Here is a 16403-nt window from a genome sequence, read left to right as displayed (position 1 = left end):
TAGTATAGCAAGGACTCAACTTCGACACGTCAAACATGCCATACCCCATGCGCTATCTCCGAAGAGCCAAAAACCATATCGAGATGGACAAAGATTACAAGATTGGCTCGAAGGCGCCTTCGAACTCTCAAGCCTCGCTATCGAAATCTAACTCGAGCAATTTAAGTCGAGATTTAGCACCACGAAAGAAGCTCCAGAAGAAGGCTAAGATTCCGAAATATCTAAATGAGTCTTATAAGGAAGGAGAAGATAAGCAGACGTCTTGCCTATCCTTTGCGAAGCGTACGGAAATCCGATCTCTACTAGGTTGCTCGAAACGCGATTACGAAAAGCCTAGCGAGGACTATTATGCTTGGGTGCCACGGGTTCGCACTGTTCCGACGAAGACGGAAGATCAGCATGAGGGAGAACATGGCTTGCGACGGGCAACAGACTCCGGCTTCTTGAGGACAGGGGAACTTTTTGAGGCCGCGTCGCCTCGCAGGTGGACGATTAGGAGGGTTTATGATACGGAGGAAGACGATGAGGACGAGAAGAAATTTGAAAACGATCAGGAGGAGTATGACGATGAGGTCAAAGAGGACGACGAGCAAGAACGAGGCGATAGCGATGATCATGGCAAGGACGAAACCGACGCGAACGACAACGACTCACAACAACAGCCATTCTGGAACGTCAACGAGAGCCTCTCCGCGCGAGAAACTGAATCTGGTCTTTGCCGCAACTCACTCGTTGCTTCAGCGGAGGAGCACCGCAGCCGTCTTTTCGCTCATTAAGGTGGCGACGTACAAGATTTGGACACTATAGAGGACAAACAGGAAGACAAGAATCCTTCGTCTTCCCAAGCGGACCTCCTTCCAAAACTCGACAGCAAGAACGAATCGCAATCAAAAAAGAAATTCCCCCGACTTGCTACGAATATTGGGTGCCGAATCCGATCGAGTCATCCGAGGCCTTTGACGCCCGTGCAGGAGGTGGAGGAGCCGGAAAGTGAGGAGGATGAGGTCTCTGACTATGCGACCGCTGATGACGGCGAGAGTGCAGAGATTTGTACGGCGGAGAGGCTGGAGGTGCGAGTGGTGAGGATGTCGATGGAGGCGAAGGATGAGATGAGGAAAATGAGAGAGCAGAGCGGTGGAGTGAGCAGTGCGCAGGAGGAGAAGGTTACTGGGGTCGTGGAGGAAGGAGAGGAGGAGTGGAGGTCTGAGAGCATTTGGGAACGAATTGGCCGGAGGAGGGCAATGGAAGGACGTTCTTAGGTGGTTGAGTCTCGAGTCAAGGATGCTTATGCTAATACTAGTCGCCGGTGAGGCAATTGGGCTTCAGCTGGAGCACGAGAGCATTCAGCATGGATATTGGAAGTACGTTGGACAGTGAAAGAGCACGAGGGAGGAATTCAGAAGCATTTTACGTTGGTTTTTGTTGCGTTCACCATTGGAACCTCAATACTACAACTAATTGTAATATTACAATCTAATGCATACAACCACAACCCATATCGTCTCTCTTGCCCAAGCGGGCTCTCTGCACTGTCGTCAGACCCTGGGTTTTCGGCAGAAAGTCCCTGCCACTCAAATCCCTCTTCTTCATCTCAGCATGCACGCCTCTCCTGTAACATGATGGCGCACCGGCCTGTGTCTCCACAATGGCATCCAGGTAAGCCGCAAGGCGATAACCTGCCTTGGCGACCTGCTGCTGAACAGTCGCAGTGGCACTCTCATAGTACTCAGGATACAGTTCCTTACCCTCAAGCACCTCGCCACCATCTGGCATCACAACAGAACAAACATATGAATTTCCATCTCTCGCCCACGCCATCGACGTACCAACAGGATCATTCACATCAATCCCCTCCAACCATCCCTTCGCCACATCCTTGAACTCGCCCTTCGTGATCTCGTCTGCCAAATCTTCTGCCCATTCCTTCGCCTTGTCCAAGCCATACCCCCCTCTCATCTTCTCCGGGATATAAGTATCCCAAACAGCATGCAAATTCGTCTCATTGCCATCAAACGTCACCGCAACTCCATTGCCGCCAATTTCATAGTTCTCAACATGCAACGGCTGGGCAATATCGCCTGAGAAATGCACGATCCAGCGTAGAGCATAATTGACTTGTAATGCATCGAGTTCGGCTGGACTTGAAACGCGTCGCGTATAATTCGCGATTGCGCTTACGATGCAGCCTTCGGGTGGGCAATCACGTTCATAGTCGACGTTGCAGGATGTGGGTGGCGTGTCGAGTGCATCGATGTAGTGGAATGAAGCGCTGAATTCGCCTTCGGCTGTGTAGCGGTAGCTGTCGGCCCAGGTGGCGATGTTGGCGAGGTAGGATGCAGATGTGTCATTCAGGATTGCTTGGGCCCAGTGGGCGGTTGTGTTGGAGACGTAATGTTGGGCGAGATAGGCTACGGTTTGGTGCCCGAGAGAGCCCCAGGCGTTGGCGGTTTTGGTTGTGAGGCCTAGGGTGGCGAGGAGGAGGGATTGGGAGGAGGACTTCATGATGGCGGATGAGATGCAACTGTGGGAACGAGGTGGAAAGAAAGAAAGTCAAGCATTTATTACTTACGAAGAATTGATGGATAACACCTGCCTATCTCATGCTTGGCTTTGTCTTATCCCGTTGATCATCCTGCAGGTACGGAAGTCTTTCTGGATGGAGGAGGAGGTTGGTATCCGGGTTAAGTACCCTAGTCGCTAAGCGGTTAAACGTGACCAATCATGGTTGATCCTGCGCATATCAGGTGCCCCTGCGAAACAGAGATCAACTCGCCGTCGGCGAAGGCCGTCACGCGTGGCGATGTAAAGCACTACATGTACCTCCCAAGTCAGACCAACGTGATTGCCGCGTTCTGATAAATTCTTCTCGTGGAAGGGACTACTTTCCACAGTCGCTTCGCGAGAGAACCAAACCTGAGGTATTAAGCTACCGGCCGAAGGCAAGAACACCCTCACCCTCACAACTACTCAGAATGGAAGGAACAAAGGCATGCGCCTGGTTTGAAAGGTAGGTAACGCAACGGCAGATATACATGTGGAAGCACGCGCCGTGGAGTAACTCTCCGGTATGCATCTAGATCGACAGCGAAGAAGCTAATGGGTAGCCTGCAATAACATCCTCTGATAGCTTTGTCTGGGACTATGCCTCCTGGGGCCTTATACATGCCTGATGGGTCAGCGAAGGTATATGTTCATTATGTATATCCTTTGTGTCAAGCAGAAATATTATAGTACAACGGGGAATGGCTATTCTTCCAACGTAGCAGTCAAGCATTCCGCCATGCCTGCCATCCCCTTGGAACTTGAGGAAAGGACTGCCGCTCAGCAAAGCTCAAACAACGGGGTGCAACCTAGCCAGCCTAGATCTCTTCCGCAAGGTCGCTCCGAAGAGTCGAATCCCTGCGAGGGGACGTCTGGCAATGGATCAAAAAGCGGAGTGGCATCTTACTCTCAAGTGCGGCCCATCTCAAAACATTTGTGATGCGCAGGATTCGGACGTAGACACGACCAAGGCACGATTCACACCTACCGTAAGTGGCAAGATGATAGTCATCACATTTGTGTGGCGTTCAGCCTACCAAGACCATAGGATTGACAAGGCACTCTGGCGGCTCTGGCCTGGACTATACTCTCATCACGTGCAATCTGTTTGGAAGAGTGACGGGTGTTCCTGTGGTGTAAGCGGAAGTTCGGACACCGGAGAGTAATGCAGCGACCATGTATCTACAGCTTCAGCTTGCGCATGATTGACGATGCGGCTAATGTCCAGCTGATCCACTGGGCTAGTATTGAGAACAGCTGCTGGCAAGCAATACTTCAGTGTAAGGTAGTATCTGGGTCTGAATCGTCCGTGCTTGAAAGTGCTATGCAGTATGAATTTGGTCGTTAATCATGGGTCGTAGCTGGGATACTAACGTACAAAAATCTCAACGAAAGACACTTCTCCTCAATCGTGATGCTAAACAACCTCAACAGGTGTCGATGCGAAAGTAACCCCAGTCTTCCCATGCCCATCCTTGCTAGCCATGTCCTGTGGTACAGCAGCAATGCGATACAATACATGTTCGTTTCTTTCGCGGCACCCGGTACTCAATTGCATCAAACATGGCTCGCAGGCATCAAACAGATAACCTTGGCGGTAGCAGCGGCAACAATGATAGTATGCTTCCGTTGCTCTGTCCATTTTCTTGGCACATTGAATGCACGTGGGGGCCAGCTTGTGAGTGCAATCCTCCATTGTGGCCAAGGAGCAAGCTTGAGACCTTTTCTCCGTATCTGCACAGACGAACTGATAGGCCAACGGACTAACAGCGCTCTGCAGTGCGACAATTTCGAGACCTTGCATCGCACTCATGCCCAGAGCGATCGCTGATGTGTCTACTCCATGAGCATTTGCATCAATGATGATGCTATCTGTTGCTGCAACACCCTCATGAGTACCATCGACTGGAATGTCCTTGACCTGATCGGCTTGTACAGTTGCGCCATCGACAACATCCGATACAAATTCTCCCGGGTTATGGATGGCTTCGGAAAGATTGGCCGTGCCCCCAGAAGAGAATGCGCCCGCTGTTGCCGTGGAGGTGGTGTCCAGTAGAAGGAAAGCAGCCGCAGTGCCAATGCCTGCTGTCAGAAGGCAGATTGTGACCGATATTGTGACATCTCTCTTCCTTCTGACGTAGAGCGGAATGTTTCGACTGCGAAGCTCCGCATTCACGATTTCGAGCTTCTTCGTTGCGACCTTGAAGCGTCGTGCTCCGAGCGCCGTTCCAATCAAGCTAACACCACATGTCTATAGCCCAATCATTAGAGACACGCCTCGGCTTCCAACGCGTGATGACTTACAAAGAATGCAGCGCCAACCCCAGTCCCCATAGACCAAGAAGCACATAGCGTCTGGCGATATTTGACAATTTCGCGCTCTCTGAGCTCCGCTGGGGTCATATACTTTACCCTTCGTCGGTACGCTGCGCCGTCAAATTCGAAAGTGTCCTCTAAGCCCATGCCGAAGTCAGCCAATGGTGAAGCAGGGGAGACTTGTTGCGTGTTGCAGATCCGATGGGTTGAGAAAGTAGACTAATATACCCTCCCACATCTGGCTCAGAAAGCACAGAGGTACGCTGCAATCTAATGCAAGCCCATGTATCTTCGCTCACTTTCACGTCAAAGGACAGGGCGAGCCTCTCGCTTCTGGTGTGTGTGTCCTCTTCCTGAGCTCTACTGAGCGACCAGAAGGCTCTGCGCGACGCCTCAAATCAAGCCTTGCCCTGCCGTGTGCTACGTGCATGAGAGGAGAGTGGTGGAAGTATCGGCATAGTCTGACCGTGTGCGAAAGCGCCACAGCGCCATGGCGAAAAAGGAAAGATATCATAGGACAAGCTTCTCCAGTCCAGAATCAAATGTACACACTTCCTCAGGCCAGCCGGGCGTCCAGGTGCAATTTCGGATGCGAACGATGCGGTAGAAGCACGATCGGCCGTCACCAGGTCGCCGGTGTGGAAGCCATTGCCCGAACATCAACCATAGCTATCTCTTCAGGCGGATGAGTCGAGCGATAACTTCAGTTTTGGGCACTGACAGCAGAACCTGCGAACGGCGGGGGTTGCCATCGATGTTAGTGTATCTGTCCGATACAGCTACCTGTGCGAACTGCGATACATCCAGTCAGTGATATCCCACGTGATGAGTGCATTCTGGAGGACTGCTTGCGTTGGCCGTGAATTCGGTTCCGAACCGTAGAAAGTCTGTTCGTTTCCTACTTGGGAGATCACACGATGAGCTGAATGCATCGACTGCTGATTCTTCACGAATTCGATTAGCTCTTAAGGGTCTTAGTGTACAGGGCCGATATACGTGTATTGAGGAAGGTTCTGGACCGCTAGAGGGGCCACGGTCAAGCGGTTGGCGACACATGCAGAGCCTTGATCAGGTCAAGCTCATGGCAAAGCGACCTTGACCAGGTACAACCCATGGGTCGTCTTTGCTCTGTGGCTGCAGAATGCGAATGCGAACACAAAGTGGGAGGGCGTGGTTCTCGACCCAGAGATGCATCTCGTGATGCTCAGACTGATGCAAATGGCCTTGACAAGCGTTTGATATGTATGTTCGGTCCAATGTAGAAGCTGCTATTCTCGAAATTCAATGGTTGGCTGTCGCGTTGCTGGCTGCCACACGGTGCAGATACAAAGAACTGTGACTCGCTCTTCTCTCGTGCCCAGATGCTGCCTCAGGCGCTGGCCAAGGCTCGCTCTTGCGCATATCATATCACATCAGGCGTCCCCGCGAAACAGAGATCAACTGTCCATCGGCGAAGGCCGTCACGCGTGGCAATGTGACGCGACGGCAGATATACACGTGGAAGCATGCGGCCGTGGAGTGTTTTACCGGTATGCCTCCAAAGAAAGGAGCTTAGACATAGATGAGCAGCCTAGGACAGCATTTCCTCATGACTGTGCCCAGGTCTATCTATGGTATGACATTATACGTGCCTAGCAGGTATGCGGAGGTATGCATTCATTATTCATATCATAGTCGCTTGAACGTCATCCAAGATGGCAACTCAAAATACTATTTCTTCCCTGCAGCAGCCTCTCTGAAGACACTGGCCAGACGTTTCCCCTCTTGTTCATCCCGCAGGCGTTGCGACAAGAACCCTTGCAGGTCCGCCCAAAATTCCTCGGTCTTCAGTATCCCTACCGCACTATTCGCATCTGCCTCCTTCTGTGCCGCCTCTCTCGCAGCGGCCTCGCTGTCAGGCGCACTGGTCTTCTCATCCACATCCATAGGATCGCCCTTCGTTTCTGAGGGTGCTGGAACCGGAGGAGGAGCGAATGCGCTGGGAGTGCTGACTGCAGGACTTTGCGCTCTGGGTGTTGTTCCACCGCCGCCCATGATCATTATGCTGAGCTCTACATCGTTGTCCACCCCCAGATCTTTCAGCGTCTTGAGATCCGCGGCTGGCTTCTTGTTAAGCAGCACCTTGATCTTGTCGTGCGGTATGCTTATCTTTGCGGCATATTGCGTCTTGATATCGTATATCGTACTGTCGAGGGCAACATTCGGTATCGTCACTGTCTCGCCTGCTTTCATAGGCTTGAGTGTAGCGGTGATGGTCTTCGCTTGAGCTTGCTGGGTCGAGGTGGGGCCAGTCTTTCGCGGGAAAGGATGTGTTTGCTTAGGTAGGATGTACTGAAGCTCGTCAGATTCAGAGTTGCACGAAAAGACTGCTTATGAGCATACTGGACTCTGATTTGGGTATTGCCTAGGATCGCTGACATGGTCGGCGGGCAGCTTGATGGCCCTCTTGTCGATGGTCGCAAGGAACGACTTTGCAAAAGTGACTTCCGACATCATGTACCTGTCAAACCGCGCGTACAAGGTGTCGTTGGCGAATGAGTCCAGGGCGTCGGTATTGTGGTTTGGTTTCTGTTGGTAGGTCGGGTAGTGGGAAGCTCTGATGACGCTGGCGGACACAAGCTCACTCTGAAAAGTGCGCTAAGAACTTCGATCACATGCAAAGACTTGACTTCCTCTCTCACCAACCCACCTTCGATGTCGCGATAGCAGCATATACCTCGTCATGGCGGCGCTCTACAACCTCGAGCCGCAGCCGACGGCAAAGGTCATCATCAATACCACATCTGGCGACCTGCAGCTCGAAATCTTCGCAAAGCAGTGTCCGCTCGCAGCTCGGAACTTTCTGCAGCACTGTCTCGATGGCTACTACAACAACACGGTCTTCCACCGCCTCGTCCCTGGTTTCATCGTACAAGGAGGTGATCCTACGGGGACAGGCTCAGGCGGCATAAGCGCGATCAACAACGGCGATGCATTCGAAGATGAATTCCACACGCGACTCAAATTCAATAGGCGCGGCCTGCTGGGCATGGCGAACGAGGGGCCGAACACGAATGGATCGCAATTCTTCTTCACATTGGGCGCTACGCCGGAGCTGCAAGGGAAGAACACGATGTTCGGGAGAATAGAGGGTGATACGATCTACAATTTGATGAAGATGGCGGATACAGAGTTGGTGGGCTTGGAAGAGGGCAGCGAGAGGCCGATGTACCCTACGAGGATTACCGGAGCGGAGGTGCTGGTCAATCCGTTTGAGGATATGGTCGCGAGGGTCAAAGAGGCGCCGAGGAGTAAGGACGAAGGGAAAAAGGATGTCAAGAAGAGGAAGAAGCCACTTGGGAAGCAGGTCTTGAGCTTTGGTGGCGATGAGGAAGATGCTGCACCAGTAATGAAAAAGGTCAAGGCGAATCCAAAATTGGTCGCTGTGGAGGAGGAAGCGCAAGAGAAACCAGTGGAGAAGGCGCCGAAGCAGAAGGAGAAGCCGTCACGGCAGGACCAGCCTATGCCAGACGCTGTTGAAGCGGCTGCACCGGAAAAGGCAAGTGCATCGAAATCGAAGGAAGAGGCGGAGGAAGAAGATGACGGAGAGTCCGAGGACGATGCAGAGGCTGAGCGAAAGAAGAAGCTGGATTCAACAAATGCAGAAATTGCAGCATTAAAAGCCAGCATGAAGCGCACAATTGATACTGGGCCGAAGCAAAAAGAAAAGCCTAAGAGCGCTCTGGAGTCCATGATTCCCGCCACATCAATACGAGGCAGGAAACGAGGAAAAGCAACAGACGAACGAGGGGCGCTAGATCTCTTCAAACAATTCAAGTCACGTCTCGAGGATCTGCCAGACGATGAGCCCTCCGCAACGGCAACGAACGGTGATGAAGAAGCCACCAATGGCGCATCTGCTGTTCCTGCCGCTGCAGACGCGGAAGACGACGAGGCCGCGCTATGTGATCTTCACTTCATAGCGAACTGTGAATCATGTAGGAAGTGGGATGAAGAGAAGCTCGATGGTGATGCAGAAGACGATGGGGACGAGGATATGAGCTGGATGGCCAAAAAGCTCACCTTCGCAAAAGACACTAAGGGTAAGGACCTGGAGTGGAAGCGCAAGATGGAGGAGATCGAGGTCATTGATCCCAGGGCGAAGGCGCAGGAAATGAAGATGGAGAGGAGGAAGGGGAAGAGTGAGAGAAAGTTGGCGGAGGAGGATCGGGTCAGGAGCAAGAGGTAGTGGGTGTTGCTGGAAACTGGAAAGTTTTCAGTCGTCGGCGACCTTGCGGCACATCAGTTCAACTGTATCGAAGCTCGGCCTACACGGAAGCGGCACCTAAAGATATGTCTCACTCGAGAAGACGAGCTTTTCGATCATCGCGCGGCCGGCTTATGGCGCATAACGCCGTTACAGCGAAGTGAAGCTATGGCTGGACCTGCAGTCGACCGTTGTTTGTTTGTCGCCGTGCCTGAAGCTGACTTGACTTAACGATTCGACCTTTTCACGTTGCGCCGCCAACAACAGCCATCTAATCTGGCGCTCTCTCTGCAGCACACCAAGACACAATGCCGAAAAACCGTCGACCCACCACAGCACCGCCAGTGCGCCAACCTACCGCACAACCACCGCGGCCAGAGGCAGATGAGAATGAGCTGATCACCATCTTCGCCGACGTCGCCAACGGGCTACAAGAATGCGGCCACGAATCAAATCAAGTTCTTCATCACTGGCTGCAGTTGAACAAGCAGATCAGTGCCTGGGACACGAGTTCATCTCCCGCGTGGCTTTGTCGCGTCCGGGATGGACTCTACGACTTTGCTTCTCAAACTCACAATGAGATGAAAGCCGATCGACTTGCTAGGGAAGAATCCACCCAAAAAGACGTAAAGATCCGCGATCTCGAATTGGAAGTCGTTCGCCTGTGTGATGCCGCGATGGTCGCGGAAGGCAGAGTCGCCGTAGAGCGACAGGCCAAGAACGAGGCACTCCAGAAGTTACAGGACCAGAATATTGAACTACAGGGCAGCAAGCTTACGCTGGAGATAGTATCGAGAGTGCCTTCCCAAGTGAATCTTCAAGACACACGGACCAAAGATGCCGAGATCGAGGACATGAAGAGGAGAATTGCTCGGCTGGAGGAGCATGCCGATACATGTAGCTGGGCTCGCGATGACAAAGTCAGGGTTTCCGGGCTCGAAGCGGAGTTATCACACACGTCTGGACCCGCTACCGCACATCCTGAAGACAAGAGCGTGTCGGAAAAGGTCCCGGTGGACCCGCTGGACGTGGACCTGCTTCGTGTCTTTAGCAAGCCTGATCGCGTGGCAACCGAGATCAAAGCCCTCTACGACAGACTTTCGACTGCTGCCTACAATGCCAGCCGGGGACTGAGTGATCTTTTCGATCACGACTGCTACCTCTCGGCCTGCGAGAGACTTTATCGTCGCATCAATCGCCTACTTCAACCATTGGCAGATGCGTCTGACGAGAATCTGCAGCGCAGAATCAAGCTCGTTCGAGAAATGGAGAAGCTAGTGGAAGAGCAGCTTGCACATGGCCGTGACTTTAACAGGGTCGAATCGATCTACGATGAGGAGTGGGAGATGCTCATGGACGATCTCACCCGGGAGGACTAGGACCAGGAAGTGTTCGGATGGGAATTGGCATGGAATCACCATTGTGCAAGGCACTGTTGATGAGACGGAAAGCTCGGTGGTATGCTTCGCAGTGTGGCTGGATGATCTCTAATGATCACTTCACGTTGGAGTCCGAGTTCCCGACTCAATCACCAGGAGCGACATTAGAGCAACCTGCCGAGAACTTATATCAACGCGTACTACATCGAGGATACACGACTACTGTTGCCTGTAACGGCTCGAAATGTCCACCGCGCTCTGTATAGTCTGTGTTAGCACCCGCGTCGAGCCTTGTTCTCCACGTTCTACCTGCATGGACATGATTCTCTAGCACGGCCTGTCTCAGACAACGGCCTCCGTACGATGGCCCAATCAGCAGGGGAGCAGTAGCCTGGTCGCGCGAAATCAGACTCCAGCTACATCTATCCTGCTTAGATACACACCGTCCTGTCCACCCAAATCCTGCAATTTCCTAAGCAGAACTCAATGGAACAAAGCTCAAAGCACACAGCGAACACTGTGTCCGCATTCGAGCTGCAAAATATCCCGCAGCCTCTACTCTCTGGAGCCGGAATGCGAGTTCGCCGGCTCGCAGTGGGGGAGCAGTGAGCATGACCCCGATATGAATCCGGACATGGTCAAGATGTCAATCACAGCACAATTCAGGCTACATGAATCAGTAAATGCGCCCTGCACATCACGTAAGAGGGAAGTAGACGAGTTGCACATCACGTTCAGGGCAAGCAGACGTGCACAGCCCACCAGTAGAACAGTCTTACGCCAAAGCTAATCCATGCTTGTCTAACAATTCGTGCCCTAACTGAAAGGAGCGTTCGGTATGTATTATAAGAGCGAGTGGTCTGCTTCTGCGCTTCTTCAATCTCACAACCTACAGAAATCTATCAAATCTACATTGCAAAGATGAAGTACACTCTCATCCTCACTCTGCTTGTCTCCATCATCTCCGCCGCATCGCTACCACTGCAAGAACGGCAAGAACTCTACGCTGCCTGCTCGGATTGTTCGGAGAACACCTGCAGAATGTGCCACCAAACTGATGGTCTTTGGGGCCCAGTTGCTGGAGGAGGTCATGCGTGTTACCAAATTGTTCCCGGGAGTAATCCCATTCGTATTACCGACGGTGCTTGGTGCAGTACTGGTATCCATGCCCCACTCACCCCCATCGACTTTCCACGTCGATATATTGAAGCTGATTCGACGTGTTTACTCGATCTGAATGACAACCGTCAACTAGACTCCCTGGGGTCAGTTTATTATTCGAAGACAATTGCGTCAACATCCCAGAACCGATCGATGCTTGAGCATTTCCTTGTGCACAAAGAATGTGGTGAGGGTAGCGGCGAAGGATGCATGGCCGGTTGTACACTATCTTATAAAGCGTCAAAAGGACGGGAGTTTTGGGGTTTGTGCTTGTTTTCAGATGCCGGTTATCAGCAACAAAATGTTCGGACGTGTACAAATGAGAAAAGCTTTCTAAACCACTATTCGCCAACCGACGATACGGGAGCAGGTTCTGCCGAGTAGGCTGGCAAAACGTTGTCCGCAGCTAGAAAAAAAAGTCGAGCATGATCGAGATGACAACAAGTTACATGGACAAAGTTTCACCTGATGTCTTCGTTTTCTGCATCCTATACTATACGAGTAGTAGATAATTAAAATACACGAGGAGAAAAAAAAACATCTCTACTAATTTGCAATGGCTCTATACAGTACAGGTCGTCCAAATTTCTTGTCACGCCCTCTTCCTCTCCCTCTCTCATCCTGTTCGACATGAGAAAAGTAGGGCAAAGTACCGTTTGAACAGCCTATACCAACCCACCTTTTCTTCACAACAGCACATTGCACCAGCCGTCTACATCTGGATCTCCTCAACCTACGATAACAATAAACAAAGACCAAGGCCAGAGAAATACTCGTTCTTCCCGTCCTCAGCCTCGCTCAACAACAGCACCGTGCTCGAATCTCGTGACAAGGATCACATGTTGTGGCCCCCCATCATCTCATCACCGTCAGAAACCGACAATATGATCAGACCTGGGTAACCTCGAGTTCCGGAGAAGGAAGATGTCACTCAGCACAATCCAAGGAAAAAATCAAAACGGCAAGAACGAACGGCGCTGCGGGCGGAAAGTGCAAGGGCAAACAAAGCGGCAGTAATTTCTTCTTACTGCGATATTTGGTTGGTATTTCAAAGTATTCTCTCGCTTCACCATGCAGCGCCTCCGCAGCCACTGCTACTGCTGTATTGGTATCTCCTCCAAATCTTCCTCGTAGCGAACGAACGGGCGCTGCGTATCCGCTCCTTGCAGTGTACCAACGAGCCCAAGCACAATCACCATATACCTGCTCCTCCGATCGCCAATTCAATCACTTCAATCAGCAAAAGCCGTAGCTATTCGCGCGTGCGTGAACGCTGGTCTTTCCATTCCCAAATATGACAAAAACTCCCATTCAAACGCCGCCCAAAGCCCAGACCCAAATATCTGGCTGGCAAAGATATATCCCTCTCCAAAAGCTGAGCACCATCTGTGGCGCACGACTCAGCATCTGCAATCAATCCAAATCAATCCACCAAACAACAACACTCAATCGCTCAAATCGGGATTAGCGACGAACAATCGTGGCCCGCTCATCGTCATCGTCCGTTCATCGACACTGCCTCTTCTCCGCAGATCTTCGGCGTTCTTCTGCTGCTGTCGTATTTGTTCTTCCGCAGTCATTTTTCTCGAAGGCAATGTTCCCACGTTGCCGAATTTCTCTTCGCTGTCTTCGCCTCCTGGGGTTTGCAAAAAGTAATCGTCCTTTTGTAAAGAGTTTTCTCGTTCTCGCGGCATGGGAGTTTCCTCTTCACCGATGCTGTCTACGGGGCTCACGCCAGGTGGGGTATTGCCGTTGCTGTAGTTGGGGCTCAAGTAGCTGTGACCTCTGCGACCGCTTCCGCTGCCATTGCTCCTGCCACTTCCTTTTCGGACGTGGTAGCGGCCTCCGGTGTCTTCGTCGCTGTTGTTCCCGTCGTCGACTTCTGAGGCTGATAATCGCATTGGCACGCCAGCTCCGCCTACTGCGGTCTTATACGCGCTCGCCTTTGGCGCGCCATGATGCCTGATCTTGCTCCGTACACCGCCCGTTATGCCCGCGCTGCTTGTGCTTGTTCGTGATGATGCGGCATAACTCTGGCCACCTGCCACTTCTGCTGCAGCTCGCATGCGTGCTTGCCGTTGCGCGACGAGAATGCGCGGATCTTCGTGTTGTGCGCGGTCACACCACACCGTGGCCTTTTGCTTGCGCATCAGCGCAACGTACGATGTCGGCGAGGCAGAGCCATTGCTTCGTGAGGACGTCGATCGGCGAACGCTGTTGTTCGTGCTGTAGTTCGTGTTGGTCGGCGCCCGATTGAGGTTGGTATTGCTGGAGGATGTCGACGAGGTGGCATTGGACAGAGTTCTTCGTTGCTGACCAGGATATGGGCCTTGTTGCTGCTGCTGTTGTTGTTGCGCCATGCTATACGAGGCAGCGGCGGTGGCCATGGGCGGGGATTGGGAGGGCAGCTGCTGCATGGGCATCACACCCGAGCTGTTGGTGCGAGCGCGCGAATGGCTGTTGTTGTAAGGCTGCTGCGCATGCGGTGGCTTCGGCGTTTGGTGCGTGAATGAGGGAGCGGCGGCGTCCGGGTGTCGACGGGTGGGAAGCGGTTTCCGGTGCATCATGACCTGGGTCGTCGCGGTCGCCATGGATGTGCTCTGGAGACGGCGACGGGGGCGGCACGAGGGGTGTCTGCTGGCACTCCCGCTGTTACAAGGCCTCGTTTCTTATTCTTGCAACACTGCGCCGAACTCTGCGCTGCACGCGTGGTGATCTCACACTGCGGGGCGACAGTGTTTCAAAAGTGCAAACGTTTGACGTCAAGAAAACCGGTTGAGCGCTGGGTGTCTGTTGAACAGCGCGGCAGGTGGAAGCACTCTCTCGCGAGCTGAGTGTCAGGCGGCGGTGGTGAGAGCAGGAAGGGTCAGTGGTCGTCGCCCCTCCTTTCGGACTCGAGCGCGCGCGCGCAAGGTGGACTCGCTCCTCCTCAGCACGAGATGTGGATGCGCAGTAGTGCCGTCGCTCGCTATCGTCGACCGGGGTCGTGCACTGTGGATCGCATGCAAGTTCGTTCGGATGCAGCGTGCCGCCGCTGGTATGTCGCCCGCAAACAGCAGCAGCAACGGCAGCAGACGGCGAAGGCGTGCTGTTCGGAGCACACGTCCGGTGGGCGCTGAGATAACGATATAGTGATCGGCGCGTGCTACACAACAGTCGACGCCCTGCGTGGTGATGGGGTGCTCGGAAAATGCGTGTCCTGCAGTAGCAACGTCTTCCTCGCCGTCGTCGTCGCTGTCGTGGATATGATAGAATGCCGCGGAATCGGCCTGCACCACAATGTCCTGATGCAAGAGGAACAATGGAAAGGCCCGACTAGTAGTAGCAGGCTGGCATCCACCCTTGCTTTTACACTGATATCGCCTGAGCTGTTTTCAGATCCTCCGCGGCCAAGTGGCACAATCCAATGCGCTCGGGCCCAATAAATCTGCAAGAGTCAGTCGTGCTGAGAGAGATCGTGTTAGCTCGGCGCTCGAGCTCCTCTTTTGTTGCTCGTGGCAGCAAGCCTTCCGCTGCAGTCCAAGACGGCCCCGGCCAAGCAGAGGCCAATGGTGAGTGGGAGTCTTACCACGAACAGACCTCGCCTGATGCTGCACACGCTATTTCGCCCACTGCTACTGGTGCGCGCCTGCGGTAGATCCGGATGCGCCGTGTCTGCGTACTGTCCTGGCGTATCTGCTGCAACAATCGTAAGATGAGCCTTTTATCCAGCACGAGCTCTCAAGAAGAGGGGTTGTTTGTGTTGGGCTTGCAGCTGGGCAGAAGACCTGACCATGCGGCTACACGTTTGCCCTATATGTGAGAACGAGTCCCATGCTCTTCGCGGCTCTGCAAATGGACACTACACGAGCTGACGAGAAGCCCTCCCGACGTCACTCGTCCAATGAGGTTGTCCAGGAAGGCAATGTCACGATACGAGACTTGTCGACATCGCCCCAATAGGGTGGCAACCACGCGCAGTCGATCGAATTCGTCGCATCGGCGGCATCTACAAATGTCCGCCATCAACGTGGACTTCCCGATGCAACTTCGTCATTCTTCGAGAACGCGGTGGGACGAACGCCAGACGGCGTGCTGGTGTGCAGCGGCTCGAAAACTCAAAACCTCAAACTCAGCTATTTTTCTTGCTTGGCTCCTTCTGCATCGGAGATGTGGACGGCAAAAGCTGGTTCTGCGTGCACTCAACGTAGCTTCAGCCGATTCAACATGTGCTTCTGCACGATACGTCTTCTCCATCCTTCAGTGTTGCCATCTATCCATTTGATTTGTGTCTCAAAAGTCGCACCATTTTAGCTCCTCGAAAGCCATGCATACTGCACTTTTTGACCAGGGCGTGACCTTGTCGCGGGACCCAGCCCAATGGCTCCAGTCACAACTTTACCTGGAAATGGCAATGAGCTCTTGCATGTGCAGCTCCCGACACGAAAAGACGAGCGCGTCGTGCTTGACCTCTGCGGGTATTGTCGTTCGTCACAGCATACGCATATGCATGGAGCCGTGTAGGCCGCCATGGCTACAAACGCCTTTGCAGCCTTTTCGCTATCTTGCAAGTTGTCACCAGCATCTCCCGCAATATCAGCCCGGAGGCTGGCGGTCAGTCTGACTCTCCGCATCCATGTGACGTGCAGCAAGGTTGGAGAGCATTGTCGCAATTGCTAGCGTGGCATTTTCCAGCAAAAGATGCTTTTTTGGTGCTCCTGGCCAGTGCAACGTGGGCAGGGATAAATATAGAGGCAATGTGCCGATCCGGTAAAACGCAG

At 53.0% G+C, this 16403-nt stretch overlaps 7 protein-coding genes across 7 annotated transcripts; 3 read left to right on the top strand and 4 right to left on the bottom strand.

The window, feature by feature from the left end:
• Positions 1-35: 35 nt before the first annotated feature.
• CKM354_001047900 (uncharacterized protein) lies at positions 36-1259 on the top strand (the record flags this gene model as incomplete). The annotated part of the gene is made up of 2 exons (XM_044805938.1): positions 36-711; positions 778-1259. 2 exons carry the CDS (start codon positions 36-38, stop codon positions 1257-1259), a joined length of 1158 nt encoding a protein of 385 aa, XP_044661873.1.
• Positions 1260-1473: 214 nt separating this feature from the next.
• On the bottom strand, positions 1474-2502 carry CKM354_001047800 (uncharacterized protein; the record flags this gene model as incomplete). Its single annotated transcript, XM_044805937.1, has 1 exon — positions 1474-2502. One exon carries the CDS (start codon positions 2500-2502, stop codon positions 1474-1476), a length of 1029 nt encoding a protein of 342 aa, XP_044661872.1.
• Positions 2503-3958: 1456 nt separating this feature from the next.
• On the bottom strand, positions 3959-5004 carry CKM354_001047700 (uncharacterized protein; the record flags this gene model as incomplete). Its single annotated transcript, XM_044805936.1, has 2 exons — positions 3959-4792; positions 4846-5004. 2 exons carry the CDS (start codon positions 5002-5004, stop codon positions 3959-3961), a joined length of 993 nt encoding a protein of 330 aa, XP_044661871.1.
• A 1563-nt stretch (positions 5005-6567) lies between these two features.
• CKM354_001047600 (uncharacterized protein) lies at positions 6568-7353 on the bottom strand (the record flags this gene model as incomplete). The annotated part of the gene is made up of 2 exons (XM_044805935.1): positions 6568-7188; positions 7240-7353. The coding sequence occupies 2 exons, from the start codon at positions 7351-7353 to the stop codon at positions 6568-6570; spliced, it is 735 nt and encodes a 244-aa protein (XP_044661870.1).
• Positions 7354-7579: 226 nt separating this feature from the next.
• CKM354_001047500 (uncharacterized protein) lies at positions 7580-9085 on the top strand (the record flags this gene model as incomplete). Its single annotated transcript, XM_044805934.1, has 1 exon — positions 7580-9085. The coding sequence occupies one exon, from the start codon at positions 7580-7582 to the stop codon at positions 9083-9085; it is 1506 nt and encodes a 501-aa protein (XP_044661869.1).
• A 326-nt stretch (positions 9086-9411) lies between these two features.
• Positions 9412-10482, top strand: CKM354_001047400 (uncharacterized protein; the record flags this gene model as incomplete). Its single annotated transcript, XM_044805933.1, has 1 exon — positions 9412-10482. One exon carries the CDS (start codon positions 9412-9414, stop codon positions 10480-10482), a length of 1071 nt encoding a protein of 356 aa, XP_044661868.1.
• Positions 10483-13088: 2606 nt separating this feature from the next.
• On the bottom strand, positions 13089-14234 carry CKM354_001047300 (uncharacterized protein; the record flags this gene model as incomplete). Its single annotated transcript, XM_044805932.1, has 1 exon — positions 13089-14234. One exon carries the CDS (start codon positions 14232-14234, stop codon positions 13089-13091), a length of 1146 nt encoding a protein of 381 aa, XP_044661867.1.
• Positions 14235-16403: the final 2169 nt, after the last annotated feature.

This window comes from Cercospora kikuchii (assembly GCF_019650295.1).
Source record: "Cercospora kikuchii DNA, contig_00007, whole genome shotgun sequence".
In the NCBI taxonomy this organism is placed as follows: domain Eukaryota; kingdom Fungi; phylum Ascomycota; class Dothideomycetes; order Mycosphaerellales; family Mycosphaerellaceae; genus Cercospora; species Cercospora kikuchii.
This window is presented reverse-complemented; position numbering and strand designations above follow the sequence as displayed.